At 41.6% G+C, this 16,316-nt stretch overlaps 1 protein-coding gene across 3 annotated transcripts in view; it reads left to right on the top strand.

The window, feature by feature from the left end:
* The window catches only part of LOC110053914 (uncharacterized), a 43,434-nt gene that overhangs the window by 13,693 nt on the left and 13,425 nt on the right, over positions 1 to 16,316 (top strand). For all 3 annotated transcript variants that reach the window (XM_089279682.1, XM_089279684.1, XM_089279683.1), the window contains exons 5-21: positions 1,508 to 1,855; positions 2,219 to 2,321; positions 3,267 to 3,460; positions 3,631 to 3,790; positions 4,705 to 4,853; positions 5,833 to 6,159; positions 7,126 to 7,199; positions 7,744 to 8,082; positions 10,008 to 10,239; positions 11,047 to 11,159; positions 11,578 to 11,636; positions 12,226 to 12,365; positions 12,988 to 13,222; positions 13,743 to 13,831; positions 14,316 to 14,558; positions 14,900 to 14,998; positions 15,429 to 15,523. In XM_089279682.1, coding sequence (XP_089135808.1) covers positions 1,508 to 1,855; positions 2,219 to 2,321; positions 3,267 to 3,460; positions 3,631 to 3,790; positions 4,705 to 4,853; positions 5,833 to 6,159; positions 7,126 to 7,199; positions 7,744 to 8,082; positions 10,008 to 10,239; positions 11,047 to 11,159; positions 11,578 to 11,636; positions 12,226 to 12,365; positions 12,988 to 13,222; positions 13,743 to 13,831; positions 14,316 to 14,558; positions 14,900 to 14,998; positions 15,429 to 15,523 — 2,999 coding nt within the window. The remainder of the gene's footprint in view (positions 1 to 1,507; positions 1,856 to 2,218; positions 2,322 to 3,266; positions 3,461 to 3,630; positions 3,791 to 4,704; positions 4,854 to 5,832; positions 6,160 to 7,125; positions 7,200 to 7,743; positions 8,083 to 10,007; positions 10,240 to 11,046; positions 11,160 to 11,577; positions 11,637 to 12,225; positions 12,366 to 12,987; positions 13,223 to 13,742; positions 13,832 to 14,315; positions 14,559 to 14,899; positions 14,999 to 15,428; positions 15,524 to 16,316) is intronic.

Consider the following 16,316-nt stretch of genomic DNA (forward strand, 5'->3'; position numbering starts at 1 on the left):
CGAGTAGATATGAATTTTATGTTCGAGTGGCAAGAACGATATCTCACGAGTGAGCGCAGTGAACGAGTGAGATATTGTTCTTGCCACGGGAACATAAAATTCATATCTTCGAGCTAACGTGTAATGTTCTTTTTATTATATAGACATACTGATGACGGCGTTTTTGACGATTTTCCGAAGTTTTTCGACCACTTTCCGAAGATTTCTGAAGATTCTCCAAAACTTGTCCGAAGGTCACACGAACGTTGCCGAACATTTTTCGAAAATGTCCGAAGATTGCCGAAGATTGCCGAAGACTTTCGAGAAAGACCCGAAGATGTTTCGAACATACACCAACGAATTTAAGTACAATTTAAGAGACAAACTTGATATCAGTGAAATCATCGATATCTTCGCTAGTGAGAATATGGAAAATACGCCACTCGAGTCCCGGATGTGGTTTCGTATGAATTTTACGAGTGGTGTATTTTCCAGTAAAACACTCGTGTCTATGAAATAAAAAGATTTACAGTACGAGTGATATTTGAAAATTCTCTCAAAATTGTACGAGCCTTTAGGCGAGTGCAATTTGCAAGACTTTACAGGCGTTAACTTGCATTGCAGTGCAAATTAACTGCAGTGCAAATTAACAGTACGTACTGCAAATTAAGAATTGGCCTGCACTCAGCCAATTACAATAAAGTTATTTTCTCAGTCATGTTATAAATGAAATGAAATCCCACATATCTTATATCTAATCAACAAAAATACACAATACCACAGAAATGGGTAAGCCGATGTCTTTTTTATTTGAATGGTCTCACATATATTTGAATGGTAAGTCAGACACATCTACAGACTTCAAAGTTACAACCACCTTGCTAAGCATAGATGTCGGCACACTAGAGGCCAGTCCCCGGGACTAGTCCCTGCGTCAAGCCCCATGAAAAGTTTACACGAGGGGACTGGTTGCAGGGACTACTCCCTTGCGTTAACATGCAGGGACTCATTCATGATTGCACAGGAATAAAGTGAAAACTTAGGGGCAAAGGGTAGCATTCTGTCACTCTGCTGCTTTTCCAATGTGAAACCGAAATTATTAACAATATAGCGTTGAAATAAATCTGTGCAAAAAAAAAAAAAAAAACAGAAAATGTAGATTGTTCAGCTAAACTATCTTTTGCTTCTCTTTTTCGAATTCCAGATAACAGAGTTGTCATTGTTTTTCGATAAAGGCAAAAAAATGCAGTGCAATAGCCCATGAAAATACCCTCAATAGCTTTCATTTGAATGTTCTCAGACTAGAGTTTAGATTTTAACCATTTTGATCAGTCATTTTGATCTGAAATAGGGCATGAATTTTTATCCATTTTGAAGCTATTTTGATCTGAAATAGGACATAGCTTGTGAACCATGATCAACATTTATGTATAAAAAAAGAAACAAGAAAAAGTTGAGGAAAGGTAACCACACTCGAAATCAATTAAAACTCAGTAATTTTTCTTTGTTGTTCTTGATTTACTTGCAGTTGCGGGAAGTTTCATTTCACCCACTACACCCATCAACATAAGCATGACGGAGAATGAACCATTTCTCCTTCCGTGCCCTCCTCGTGTGAACAGTTACCGTGTGGACTATGATTGGACAGCGGTTTCTTTGAGGCAACAATCTATTGCCGTGAACCCAGCTTACGCGCCTCGCATACTCATGGAACCAAATGGGGATTTACTCTTCTCGTACGTCAGTGGAGGGGATTTTACCACTTTTGTTAGCAGTTCCGGGGAGTCAGGCTGGAGCCCTATAAAATGTAGCACAACAGATCTTTTCGGTCGTTCTGCACTTGGGCCAGACGTGTTCTTTTACGTTACAAGTCCAGGTAAAGGAGATTTACATCTATTTAATACGTATAACAGGATGACAACAGGTTATTCTTCGCCTTTTTTTACAGCAGGAGTTTATTTTTCTTTGTTTCCTGAAAACAGGTTCAGCAATGCTCCACTCTACCTTTGATGCTTGTTCTCTATGCTAGATAAACATTTAAAATGTTTCCTCTGATCACAAACGGTTCCGTAAAAGAAAATTGTTTGTTACGGGTGAACTTTACTGCTTCCATGTTCCAGTCAGCTGTGGACATTTCTCACCCCTCACCTAGGATCATCGGGGATGTATTAGGATAGTGACTCGATGCTTGTGTTTAGGGCTGGGTTAGTCTTGAATCACCTGCTTTTGATTTCTTTAGCTTCACAGAGTCAATCGTCACCTAAATTCTACACGCGCCCCTCTGGTGTGTACACAGTAGCCACTGGGGATCAGTTGTACCTCAACTGTACCGCAGGAGGAAGGTACGACACTTCCACCTACCTACCTTACCCTTTTACTTCAATCTTTCCTTCTTTCATTGTTTCCTCCGTTCCTTTCTTCTTTTCCTCCCTCTTGTCCTCCTTCCTTTCCTTCCTCTTTCATTCGTTCCTCCCTCTCTCCCTCTTTTACTTCCTTACTCCTTCTCTTCCTTGCTTCCTGCTGTCCTTCCTTCCTTTTCTCCGTCCTTCCATCTTTCCTTCCTTCCTTTCTTCCTCCCTCCTTCCCTCCCTTCCTTCCTCCCTTCGTTCCTTCTTCAGTTCGTTCCTCACGACCTCCCTCCATTCCTCCTTCCCTCTCTCTTCACCTCCTTCCTCCCTCCGTCCCTCCCTTTCTTTATTCATTCATTCGTGCGTTCGTTCGCTCGCTCGTTCGTTCGTTCGTTTGCTCATTCATTCATTTTTCCTCCTCCCTTCCTTTATTTTTCTTTCCTTCTCCCCTCCTTCCTTTCTTCCTTCCTTCCTTTCTTTCCTCCTTCTTTCCTACCTCCCTCTCCTCTCTCTCCCTCCCTCCCTCCCTTCCTCCTTTCCTGCATTCCTCCTTCCTTCCTCTCTCCCTCCTTCTCTCCCTTCATTCTTCCTCCCTCTCTTCCTCCTTCTCGCACTTTCTTCCTTCATCCCTTCCTTACTTCCTTCCTCCCCTCCTCCCTCCCTCTCTCTCTCTCCCGCCCACTCTCCATTCATCTCTACCTTTCTCCCATCCTTACTCCCTCCGTCCCTTCTTTTCTTCATTTCTTCCTTCCCTCATTCCTCCTTCCCTCCCTCTCTCCCTCCCTCCCTTCCTTCCCTCCCTCCCTCCCTTCCTTCCCTCCCTCCCTTCCTTCCCTCCCTCCCTCCCTTCTTTCCCTCCCTCCCTCCCTGCCTTCCTTGTTTCCTCCCTTCTGCATTTTCCTTTTACTGAACTTTATATTGGTATCTTTCTTTCTCTAGGCCTACACCAGAAATTCTTTGGTACAGGAACAACATACTGATAACTGATTTAGGGAATAGCTTTCAACATAAATTGTTCAACCGAACCCTGCGACTAGGATCGCTGAGCTCACGTACACATGATGGATCTTATAAGTGTGTGGCAGTTAGTGGAGGTTTCAAAGTGGAGACCAGTTTTACTGTCAAAGTCTTAGGTATGAACATATCTTGTGAAACCAACAGTGATTAAGAGCTTATTTCCCCTTAGAGCGAGACACGCGGAGAAAACAAATCACAGTTAAGGAGGCAGAATTTGCAGTTGTATTGGTAATAAATTGACTGATTGACTGATTGGCTGATTGGCATTGCGTGTTGTAATCCACAGACAGAGTATTACCGCTGTACAGCAGGGAACATGCAAATTATGACTTCATCGAGATCAAGTCTGGGAAGCATGGCGAGAGCGTGACACTTCCCTGTAACACAACTGGTGGTGAAATAAATAGTCGGACATGGTATTACAACGGAGTGAAACTTCAGTCCAGGTAGAATAAAAGGGAGTTTAAACAACTAAGAAGGGTAGTCTCTTTCGCAGCCGTTACTAGGGTCGTCAAACCACTTCTCGCCACTAACGCCGTTAGTAGGGAGAACCGTTGCGTGACGACCCTAATAACAGCTGCGAAAGAGACTACTAGGAAGGTGGTGCTAAGGATATCGCTGATTCAGTAAATATTTACTGGTGTCAAAAACGAATTCAAGTGACACCTCTGCTCGTGTGTGCTGATAATCTGTTTAACTCGTTTAACACAAATTTTATGAGAATATTCTGTTCGGACATAGTTCAGTTGCAGTCGAAGGTTAAGAGACTCTGGGACAGAATTTTGCAGGGATGTCATTTCCTCTCAGTTCTTGAAAATCTGCCTGTAACGGAATTAATATTTTAGACAGTTAAAGGTAACCAGACCGCTTTCAGTTTGTGGTCTGTGGCTGTGTTGTAGAATCAGACTTCTTTGTTTTAGTCTTGTTGCCATTGCCTTTCACGTATTCATCGCCCTAAACTGAATTATCCTTGAAATAGGAAATCAGGATATTTGTTTGTTTATATTTTACAATGCTACAGTTTTAGGCCCGTTATTAAAATACCAATTTCCAGTCGTGTCAAATTTGATTATAGTTCCAGAAAACTTACTGACCCTTGTACTATCACGTTTAATCTGTAGTTCCACAAAATATATATACCCGTCCCCCATGGAAAGGATTTTTTTTCTAAGACCCCGCCCCCCCACCCCTCTGGAAATTCCAATTAGGCTTCATACATTTCTTGACAGTTTTTGGTCTTACACCCCCCCCCCCCCCACGCTAGGAAATTTCAGTCCCTTCTATGGAGGGGAGAATGGATATTTCCGGGAACCGTACAATTCAGTTTTGAGTAGAGACTCACTGACAGCTACATTTTCAGTTCAAAGTTTGCTAACAGATGGTCTGCTGAGCCATCAACTGGAGTACTGACTCTCAGCAGCCTGCAGTTGGAAGACTTTGGCCTCTTCCAGTGTGTCGTCAAGAACAAAGTCAGTGAACATTATGTGGTGTCGCTTTTGGTCGTCACAGGTATGTCATGCAACAGCGTGTTTGTCCCACAACAGCGTGTATGTCACACAACAGCGTGATTTTCCGGTCACTTTTGAAAGTAATGCAAAATTCCACCTGCGTGTTTGCCAAACAGAGATTGGTCCCTATACATCGTATTCTGACCAATCAAATTAAAGGTATTCTTTACTCAGCCAATTGTTTGCAGGACCAAACCGCATGACTTCTTCCGCACCTTCTACTAGTTACAAGCTTCGTTGTATAGATCTTTCTGATTACTGGCTAAGGTTGTATGTGACCTGATAGTGAAGAATCTTGTGTCAATAATAATTTTAGTTTAGCATTCCAAATTAGTTTAGTTTAGGTATAGTTTGGTGAGTTTGTTTCAGTTTAACGGACAAGTTCTTTTTTTTATTTATTGTAAAAAAAAGGAATGTATGACAACTTAAGAAAGTTTGTGTAATGTCACTACCGCGCTCTAAAATCCACAGAGTACCAATTTCTTTAGATGTTTTATTTTCAGAAAGTAGTGAAAAAGTATACTTTTTTGTTCTTGCTTTGATGTCGTTTTTGCTTTCGTATTTGGCACCGTAAAAATGATGAAAACGTCATCATCATCTTTCCCTTCCCTCCTCGTGGAGAATGGGACCATCAATGCGTCTCCTCCAAGCAATTCGGTCTTTTGCCGCCACCTCTGCCTCCCTCCATGTCTTGAATCCGAGATGCTATCTCCCCTTGTTCACCGTTCTTTACCACGTCGTCTCTCTTAGCCGTCCTCTTCCGCGTTTTCCTTCGGTTGCCCATGTCAGTGCTATCTTCTATATTTGGCACTGTAAAAATGATGAAAACATACCCGTGTTTAATAAATTCCAGGCACCGAGTGAATGCCCTTCTCAAATGAACGCCTAGCATCGACGCTTCCAAATTTAATCGAGAATATTCTACCTTCCCAAATCAAGACTGTTAACACGCTTTGCCTGCCTATACTTTTGATTTCCAGGAGCACCGCTTCCTCCCTTTGCCGTGAATACAACCAGCTGTGAGAACTTTTCCACAACCCTATCTTGGAATGTTACCCTTCGTCGGGATCTTCTTCCTCCAGTTGGTTTCATTATTGATGTGGCCTACAAGCAAGTGTCAAGTTCATTGCCTACCTCTTCGTATTCTAAGCTGGCCGAGATTTCAAGTGGTTCTGCTCGCTCGTACGTGGTGAAAAACCTGCAGCCTCACAATCAGTTCTATTTTCGCATCCGCGCTAAAAATCAAGTTGGTGTTGGACTGCCCGCGCTGTTGCCCACGCAAGCTACATGTGTCACTAACAGTGCAAGTAAGTAGCGTAGTATCAAACAAGACACCGTACAATACCGTTTACAAGCACAGACCCGTTGCTTCGGTCATTTCATGTCGTCAACAGAGCAAGTTTTGTCCACTTTACTTCTCTGATTACGCGGATTATGGGGTAACGTGTCTGGGACCAAAATAAATTTCCAGTGACCCCCCTCCCTACGAGTGTAAACTCTCTCCCCTCTTACTTCAATTGAATAGCCAATGTATGAAATTGAAAGTGCAGTTGTGGAAACCCTTTTCACTTGCACTCGCGCGCTTTGTACGGTTACTCTCTGTGTCTCAGTGTCTGCTATTAGCAGAATTTGACTGCAGAGTTCGAATCAAAACGGAGTGGCCTACTAACGGGTAACGGGTTATAAGTAACGCTCCGAGTTCATAAGTCCCCCCTGGCCCCACCCCCCAGATAAGATGAAACTAACCAGTCATCCCCTACGAAGTTTTATAGGCCATGACGTAACCAAATCGAAATCCGGGAGATCGCCAATTTCACCTTCTCAACTCTTACAAAAGGTGATAAAAGTAGAATTCGCCTATACAACTACAAGAATATGTCAAATTCCCAAACATTTTGCCCCCCCCCCCCAAACCACCAAAATTCAGGGGTGAAGTGAGTGTGAAAGGCGCACTCAAGAGCTTTCCTTCGTATCCGGGAGATTTGCTGATCCGTACGGGAGACCGGGAGGTTCGCTCTGTATCCGGTAGACTCCCAGATAACCTGCGAGTTATGACCCCGAGCCTATAATTTCTGCATGATCGCTTTGTCTGGTAATTTCCACAAAAGACGTGATACAAACAAAAGAAGACCAAATGCAGAAATTTTGGCATTGAGCCTCGGTCTTTTTCACCGTGATTTTAAGACGTTTTTTCGAATTAATCAGAGGAGGTGAAATCGACGCAAATAATGAATGACCAGCTTGTAAATGTTTGTTATTTGTCTTTGTTTTAGGGCCTTCGTTGTATCCAAAGAAACTGGCTGGTTCTCCTTTTCCTTTTGACGGACGGTTAAACGTCACTTGGAAGGTTAGTCCAATCATCAACCTCGTTCTCAGGGGAAGAGAGAGGGCCTGGGAACGAGGTTGTCCCACCATGTGCCACACAGCGGGACTGGACGTCACTTCCTGTTTTTATCACCTTGAAGTTTTTGGACGTTTCTTTGAGTTTGAAGCGAAATATTTCAAGAAGTCTGTCAGAGAACAAATTGCTCTGAAACTCAGGTTCCGTCCGCACTACGCCGGAGAAATTTGAAAACGCTGTTTTCACTCTGAAAACGGATCAAATGTTTTCCGTGCACACTACGCCGGAGAAATTTGAAAATACAACAATCACCGGTCATTTTGGATTTGTGTTTGAGGAATACTCGACCAATGAAATCACAAATGATTATCGTGACGTCATCGTTTTCGAAAAGTTCCGTTTTCTAAAAGGTTTTTCGTCCACACCACAAAGCCGGCGTTTGCAAATTCCTCCGGTTTATTTGATATACTTGAAAATTCATGTAAGTACTTTTATCAAATATGCTTGTACGGGAATGAAAAAAAAGGGAACTTTCACTTCCTTTCCCCAGGCTCTTGACTCCTTAGATTGGAACGCCGCAAAGTGCGTTTACAGATTGTTTTATCGCACTACAAACGCATCCTGGCTCAACATAACCACTAACGATTGTGCTTCAACATCCCAGTTTGTATTACGTCTGGAACCGAACACTCTGTACGAGGTTGCTATTCGAACGGAGAACAGCGAGGGGCCTGGACCGACAAGCCCTTCTATTTTTGCACTGTCTGGCCAGAGACCCCCACCGGAACCTCCCACTGAATTGATTATTTTGCGTGTGAACTCAAGTTCGTTTGAGGTGGAATGGACTCCTTTTGACGTGGCGCCCCCGAGGACCGTGGATGGTTATTGGGTATGATATAAAATCACTTCTTCTAGCTTTTGATCAAAAGAGATTTGCCAGTGCAAAGACATGCAAAAAGTACTGAAAGATTCGACACTCGACGTTTCGGAGTCTCAAACCAGAAACGAACGTGCAAACTGACTCAATTTGCGCTCAAGTGCTCGGTTGGCCATCTAATTAGCATGTTGATCTTCACCAGGTTAATTTTCGGTCTAGCCTACTTAAATAGTCGCGCTTTTTTTTATACCTTTGTAGTGGTGTCATGGTGCCGGACCCCGAAACGTCGAGTTTTAAATCTTTCAGTAACTTTTAGCTATTGAGTGGTTTTCTCTTCCTTCACTATGTTTAGCGATTGGTTAAAAGAATCTGGCGCTACCTTCTAATCAAACGTAAAACTGAAACTCGCATCACTGCACGCGCACGTTTTCCCGCGCTTTGTGTCCACGTGTACACGTTTATGCTTTGAGTTTTGATTGGCTCACTGGATTGCAAGTGTCCATTGCGATTGATTCGAGTGATTACTTGGGTTTTGATTTTCCGACACTCAGTTGAGAATTGCTCTAATCGTATCAAGAATTCTCTTTGTAACTGGTTCCCCGCGTGCCATTTTCTTCGCAGCTCAAGCGAGGCCGCGAATAAGGGTCACATCCGTTCACAACAGTGTGGCGCTCTATCGAAGCTTTATCAGACTGAATTGCCCCAGGAATCAACTGAAAAAGAAAAACTAGTGTTGTACAAATCAGTCTAACTCAGCTTCGGAAATTTATCCTCAAGGATTACAATGTTTTCAGTTCAAAGCGCCCATATTTTGTTATGCACATTTGCTTGTTACCATTAACAAATGTTGTAATTTTTGTAAAGAGCGTACCATCAAGTAAACGACACCCCCGACGAAACGCCACAACCGAAACACCAAAAATGTAGCGGCGCTCAATCGAGCAAATACGTAACTAATGAGTCAATGAATAAATGAATGAATGAATGAATGAATGAATGAATGAATGAATGAATGAATGAGTGAGTGAGTGAATGAGGGAATGAGTGCGTGAGTGAGTGAGTGAATGAGTGAATGAGTGAATGAGTGAATGAGTGAACGAGTGAATGAGTGAGTGAGTGAGTGAGTAATAGTATTAGTAATAGTATTAGTAATAGTAATAATAATAGTAATAGTAATAGTAATAGTAATAGTAATAGTAATAGTAATAGTAATAGTAATAGTAATAGTAATAGTAATAGTAATAGTAATATTATTGCGCCTCACTATCCAGTCTAGTTACAATAAAGGTTTCAACGTTAACTAATAACAATACGAAATAATATTTACCATATCTGTATACAATAAATTGGGAAACTCATAGTACTAATTACTTTTGTGAATTGAGAACCTCTTTTTGAAACATTAAATGGATATATTTACCTATTATGTTAGATGTAACCGTGTTTTCTGTTCTAAGTAAATACTTCGTCTTCTTGTTATCGCTTAAACTGGGGTAATGGGTATCAGCGTTTGAAATATGTGAGTTCAGCTCACGTCTTAATGTTGTATACCCCCGACAATACATCAAGAAATGCTGTTCATGTTCTATGCAATTTTCTTTGCATACTAAACATTTTCGCTCTTCTACTGGGATTAATGCTCCTCTATTGAGAGAGTGAGTGGGTGAGTGAGTGAGTGAGTGAATGAATAAGTAAATAATTACATAGAGAGAGGAAGTCCTCAATCCTGATCGAATTTGAATTCGGAGATGTTGGTTTTTGTGGAGGGAGGAAAATCGGACTACCTGGAGAAAATACTCTCGCATCAAGGCGAGAACCAATAACAAACTCAACTCACATATGGCAGTGGGCCGAAATTGAACCTGTGGGTTACACTGGTGGGATATGCTCCCCAAAGACACTCTTTTGAGACACTTAAAAAAGTAGTTTATTTTCAGATCTACGCCTGGAGTGGTCCTGCGATACAACGAATATTTCAATTCGAGGAGATTCCACGTCTTGTTATACCAAATGACGCCATTCGCGTCCAGGTCGCCGTGAGCGGTGTATCCCGAGGCGTCGTGGCGGGACTGAAGCCTTGGACCCAGTACAACGTGGCAGTGCAAGGTTATAACAATGCAGGACTGGGACCCACCAGTCAGACCTTATTGGTGACTACTCTGGATTCGAGTAAGTTGGGAGCAAATCGGTGATAAATTGTGTTGATTTGTCAAATGTTCAGACATGTTGTGCAATATTGCTTGCAAAAATGCCTGAAGAGACCATTTTACAGTTGCTTGCTCAGTGGCCTAGCCTCTGAATGGTAGCGAGGCTGGAGGCGAGCTTATTTTGATAAAGACCTCACTGCTTTTGTTGTGTAAATCAAGTTGTTCTTATGCTAAACAGTTGGCACTTAATGAGAGAAGCAGAGAGGTCTGTGTTAAAACAAGGTCACCTCCAGCCTCACTTACATTCATAGGCCAAGTAACTAAGCACACAACTGTAAAATGGCCTATCGTAAAGTCTGTACACCCGCTACTGTTACGTGTAAAATGCTGCAGAAGTGAAATTATTTCTTGCATCTTGTGCAACCATTGCACGCATTCGTATGGTGTAGCTTCGTCACATTCGTCTTTCTCCAGCTATCGTCATCTCTGATACAGTCACGTTATTTTTGTCTCTTTCTCTGACTTTCTTTCTGTGAGAGGGAAAATACTCAGCAGCTACGGTTTATATTACTTGACTAAATAATCACTACTGTCTTAGTTACGCATTGAAAACATTAGAAATTCCTTGACGCGCAAATCTCTGAGCTTTAAACTGCTAAGATGTTTTGAGACTTATGAGCGCTCTCTTATAGGGAGTGTAGAGATATGACATGATAAAAGTATAACACAGACCAACATTAAGTTAGAAGGAGACCTGTTATATCCTTATCGTGTGGATTTTGCAATAAAAAATAACCTCCTTGTAATGTTTTCTCGTTCCTTTCATCAGAGGATTCTTATTACGTTTTGTTGCTGAGAATCGTGAGTGAAAACTTTAGCGATAAGCTCAAAGATAAATCTACAAGTAAATTCAAAGCTTTACAAACAGATATAACAAGAGAGGTTAGTTATCGTTTTTTTTTTCTTGTATTGTATTGAGTTTAAGAAATAGTATAAGAAACTAAGGTGTAGAAATGTTAAGATGATAATATATTTGTGGTAAAGAAATTTCGGATAAGCCATAACGTCTGCTGGAAAAAGAAGACGTTTAAAGAAAGGTACAAAGATCTTCACAAATTCTTGGGTTATATCGAATGGGAAACCACTACGGTTAATTTTTCATCTTTCAGTTTGGATTTAAACGTAAATTTAATTACCTATTTCCAACCTATTCACCTATTTTTACCTATTTAACTATATTAACGTTATCACAGACCATGTTGTAAGCGTTTTAAGAATGGCGGAGAAAAAAGAGACCTGCAATGTCTATGGACATTTGAAGCAAGATGACGACGTAATGTTGCTTTTTTTTTTTTCACAGATTTCAATCTTGTATGGGAAGTTGCCATGGTATAAGAACGCTGCGGTGCTTTCTTTCAGGTAATCAGTGGTTAAAACTCCATAGAATAGTTGCTTTATATGAGTATTCAAACAAATTAAATAGTCAAAATATGTTGTGTCAATATCCAGAAATTGCGTTTGTTGAAGAGAGCCAATCACTGCAGCGGCATCTAGTGACATAAACCAATCAGAATTTAAAGCAAAAATGTGACGTAAGCTGGGAAAACATGTAACGTGTGACAAGCGCGGGAAATGTGTAACGGACGGCAAGCGCGAGAAAACATGTGACGGGAGGCTAGCGTACAGAAAAACATTTTACAGATAGCATGTGAAGGAAAAGTGAGCAACTCACGGTAGATTTGAGTAAACAGTAAAAGGTCTTGACCAAGAGCAGCTTCGAAAAACGACTCAGTTTAACCAATAAGTTGTTTTCACAAAGCTCTGCGAATGCAAAACCTGAGTAAATTACGTCTTACTTTGTAAAAGTCGTTAGAGCACCAGTCCAGTGCTCATCAGACGTTCTTTTGGCGTGACCGTCACGCAATTTTTCATGTGTAAGAGACAAATTGCCTGAGTAACTAGCCAAAACCATGACCGCCTAAGACAGTGCCATGTTTAAATTTCTCAGGAATGGGAGTGTTCAAGCAGAAATTCAGTTAGAAACGGCAAGCCCCAATATGAGTGTTGTCCTCCAAGTAGTGTCCTCGATGGATAATCTGGGCAACTTCTCTTTGGATCGAAATGTAACAGCAATACGAAGGGAGCCAGGTAATGTTGCAGCGACGATACATATGTAAAAAAAAAAATGTAAATCTTATTTATAGTGGTCATGCACTTAGCTATACTACTGTTACATATCGTAACAGGATTTTCAATTATCTTCATCATCATCATCATCATCATCATCTTTATTCAACGAACACGTACGCTATATTTTGTCAGAAAGAATCTACTCGCTGGGGATATGTGAGCGTGTCTTTTGGTCCTACAGTGCATATACCCTATAACATGGGGTAAAACTTTACCTTTTTGGACGGATGTAGTGGGGAGGGGGGGGGGGGTTGATTTTGAAAAAATATCCCACAAGCACATTTGTACCAAAAAGAAAACAATCGTGCACACACGACCACTGCCGAAAAATAATTTCTCGCACATTCAGTGTGTCGAAGAAAAGCATGTTGCACAGAAAAAGAAATATCAAGCATACACAAAACCTCAGAAAAAATTCCCACTGTGCATGAGTAGGTTAAAAAAAATCATGCCTATATCAAATGACCCCGTCACCCTCAAAAGTCAAATGGTTCACCCCTTAAATCCAGCCTTGTCGCAGATTGTTTACTGTTTTTAGGCATGATCAACCCTTCTTACAAGCGCATCTCTTTCTCTTTAGAAATTCAAGGCGTTATTCTGAATGCATCCCGTTTACTTCTGAACGTTGGTGGCAAATTTGTTATAAGCTGCACTGTGATTGGTGGGCCGGACGACCTGAACATCACGTGGTTTAAAGCGGGTAAAGAGATTGGTCTGAGCCACCGCACAAAAGTCGAGACGCGAGTTCGTCGTTCACGATTGAGCGTGAGAGACGTGATGGCGGAAGACGAGGGCGCCTATATCTGTCAAGCAAAGTACGCTAACAGAAGTTTTCAAAATCGAGAGTGGTTCATCACATTTCCAAACCCCTTAAATTTTATTACAGTGCTTCGCGACGCACGCGCTGTAATTCTAACTACAGTTCGAGACAAAAGTCCCTGGGACATCTTAACTAGATCGAATGAAAACGTCTTGGTGACACATCTTTCCAACAATATTTGTCGATTTCGAACAGATTTCTCAAGTATATTGCCTGCTTCTCCCTCAAACAATGTTGCAAACTAGGAGTGATCACTTTTTTCCAATACACAACATTGAAAATAGAGGAAGGTGAGAAATGCAATCATCGAGGTGTTACTCTTTAGAAAAAGAACGTAATTTCCAAGATTTTTGTCTCAAATTGTAGCTCGTTTTAGTGTTTGGAATGTGGTGAAACAATGTCTCTCGTCTTTGATATTTTAGCGGAAAAACCTGTAAGAGTAAAAAGAATTTCCATTTCCTAGTTAGGTCAGTAGCTCTCACGTTCTTATTTTGCTTTGTAAACGTTTGTTTTAGTAAAGGAAATCAGAACAGCACAGCAAGCATATTTATCGGAGTAGTCCCTGTCCTTGAAATCAAACCTCGATCCGTCACCAAGCGAGTGGGTAAGTCTCAAACTCTCGTTACAAACTTTGGTTTTGTGGTACAGCAGTCTATTTGATGCACGAATCACACACATGTATATTAATATTAAATAGACTTCATCATCCTCCTCCTCCTCGTCCTTCTCCTCGTCCTTCTCCTCGTCGTCCTCGTCGTCCTCGTCGTCCTCGTCGTCCTCGTCGTCCTCGTCGTCCTCGTCGTCCTCGTCGTCCTCGTCGTCCTCGTCGTCCTCGTCGTCCTCGTCGTCCTCGTCGTCCTCGTCGTCCTCGTCGTCCTCGTCCTCGTCCTCGTCCTCGTCCTCGTCCTCCCCCTCCTCCCCATCCTCCCCGTCATCCTCCTCCCCGTCCCCCCCCCCCTCCTCCAAGGCAAAGAATTAGACGAAAAGTCTGATAGTTATAGCGCAACGAGAGAGGGTACAAAATCGGTGGCATTGTAAAACAATAAGCTGAAAGTCAATTGTTAATTGTCATTAAAATTTTGCTAAAGGTGACGAAGCAACGTTTACCTGTGGCGTGGTCAGCGGATTTAGGAAAGGAGCAAGCATCTTTCTAGTGGAAGTGACGAACAAAGAAAGTGAAATACGTCATCAGGAAGTGAACTACACAGCAGCAAATCTGCAAATTCCTGGGGGAAGGGAGAGTCACGTGAGGAAATTTGTGTGCGAGATGTCCTTTCAACAAAATGTGTTGTCAAGGAGCGAGGTGGCTGAGTTGATCATTATCAAACCAGGTGAGGTCATTTAATTACGAAAGAAAGTCATATTGTAATTTCTTTTCACAAGCTAAATTAAGTGAAAGGGGAAGTATTACTGAACACGCACACAAGAACCATTTTAACTGAAAATGAAAAAGAACAAAAAAGAATGCAGATTTGGACCCATATGGTCTAAATATCACATTTTCGTCCCCAGAGCCTTTCATGTCTGTTGGTAAGCGCGGCCCAAGAACGAGATGCGAAATACTAGACAAGTGAAGCTTTCACCCCTTTAAAGACGGATAACTGTACGCCATTTTAGGCCAATATTCACCTGCAATATTGCGTGACTAACCATTTAATGATATATTTCCCAGAGGCACCAAAGTGTCCAGAGGAGCTGCTAGATGGCGTGCTCTGGTCACCCACGGCTGCTGGAGGAACGGATGTAAAACCGTGTCCGAATGGAGCCAGCGGTAAGTCGAACAAGAACATGCGCTTCGTATGTTTTATACATACGTGGTATCGCTATGCAGCAAGCTCGCTAACACTTGTTCAAAAAAAAAAAAAGCTTCACATTTATAAGATTTTATTTGGGATTAGTATTCCAAGATAATTGCTTTCTTGAATTCTGTCGGACCGATGAAAACAAAGTTATACTTCTTGGAAATTGTTTCAGTCTTTTGGTTACCTAAGCTCTTTATATTAATATCTTTTCTGGTAGTTTTAAATCACTCCAGTTGTACACCTAAATAAGTTGCGTAGAGTGGAAAATTGTCTAAAAAGCGTAGATAGCGTGACAAGTTTGACCAAAAACGTGGGACCCATCTCCTTAAAGACGAACAGAAACTTCATCGTAGTGGACTCGTTATCTTAACGGAGTATAATATTTTAAATTCTTTGCAGGAACCGCTTCGCGTGATTGTTCTGCGGAGGTAACGTGGAAGGAAACCAACTTTGTAAGCTGTAGCTCACCTGAATTTATCGCACTTGGGGACGAGGTGAGTATTTGTTGCAATACCTCCAGTTGGCTTAAGGGTGATAAGTGTTTCGCATCATTTAAGACCCAAATTGAAAGTGTATTTGTCGACGAGTCTGCATTAGATTGCAGTAGAGCGGTTATCAATTGAGTGTCGCAAAACCAAAACCAAACCTATAACATACTAATTAGACTACTCAACCAATCTCCAACCATAGTAAAACCAAAACCAAAGTAATGATTACTTTCCACACTCGAATGAAAACCGCTCCATTGTGGATAACAGTTACAGAACTGAGAGGACTTAAGGTTCAATTTAAGCAGTATATTGTGAACAGTGTTTCGCTGCGTAAATCATGCGTAGTTATTGGTAGGGGGCAGGGAGAAGGGGTAAATTACAGTATATTATAATAGAGATAGGACCCTGGGCGCGCTCTGATTGGTCAAAAACCTATGTTTTATCGGAGTATAAAACATAGAGAAAGCGTGTTTTATGGTTTTTCGCCACATTACCTCTATATCATAAAGCAAATGAAGAAGCCTAGGCCGTGTATTACCCTGTGTAAAACACTCCGTACATTTGAGAGCACTCGAGAAATGTAGAAAACACTCGCGTGCTGCTCGTGTTTTCTACATTTCCCTCGTGTTCTCAAATGCCCGTCGTGTTTTATCACAGTGTAATACACGGCTTAGGCATCTTTATTTGTTAAATGTAAGCGAAATTTTAAATGATACGATACATTGCAAATGTTTTTGCGGCATCCGGTTGGAGCACTTATCCTGCCATGTTTTCAGCTGGAAACTTGCAGGACGCG

The sequence above is a fragment of the Orbicella faveolata genome, unplaced genomic scaffold, assembly GCF_042242905.1.
Source record: "Orbicella faveolata isolate gen_17 unplaced genomic scaffold, um_ofav_v1 contig_47, whole genome shotgun sequence".
Classification (NCBI taxonomy): domain Eukaryota; kingdom Metazoa; phylum Cnidaria; class Anthozoa; order Scleractinia; family Merulinidae; genus Orbicella; species Orbicella faveolata.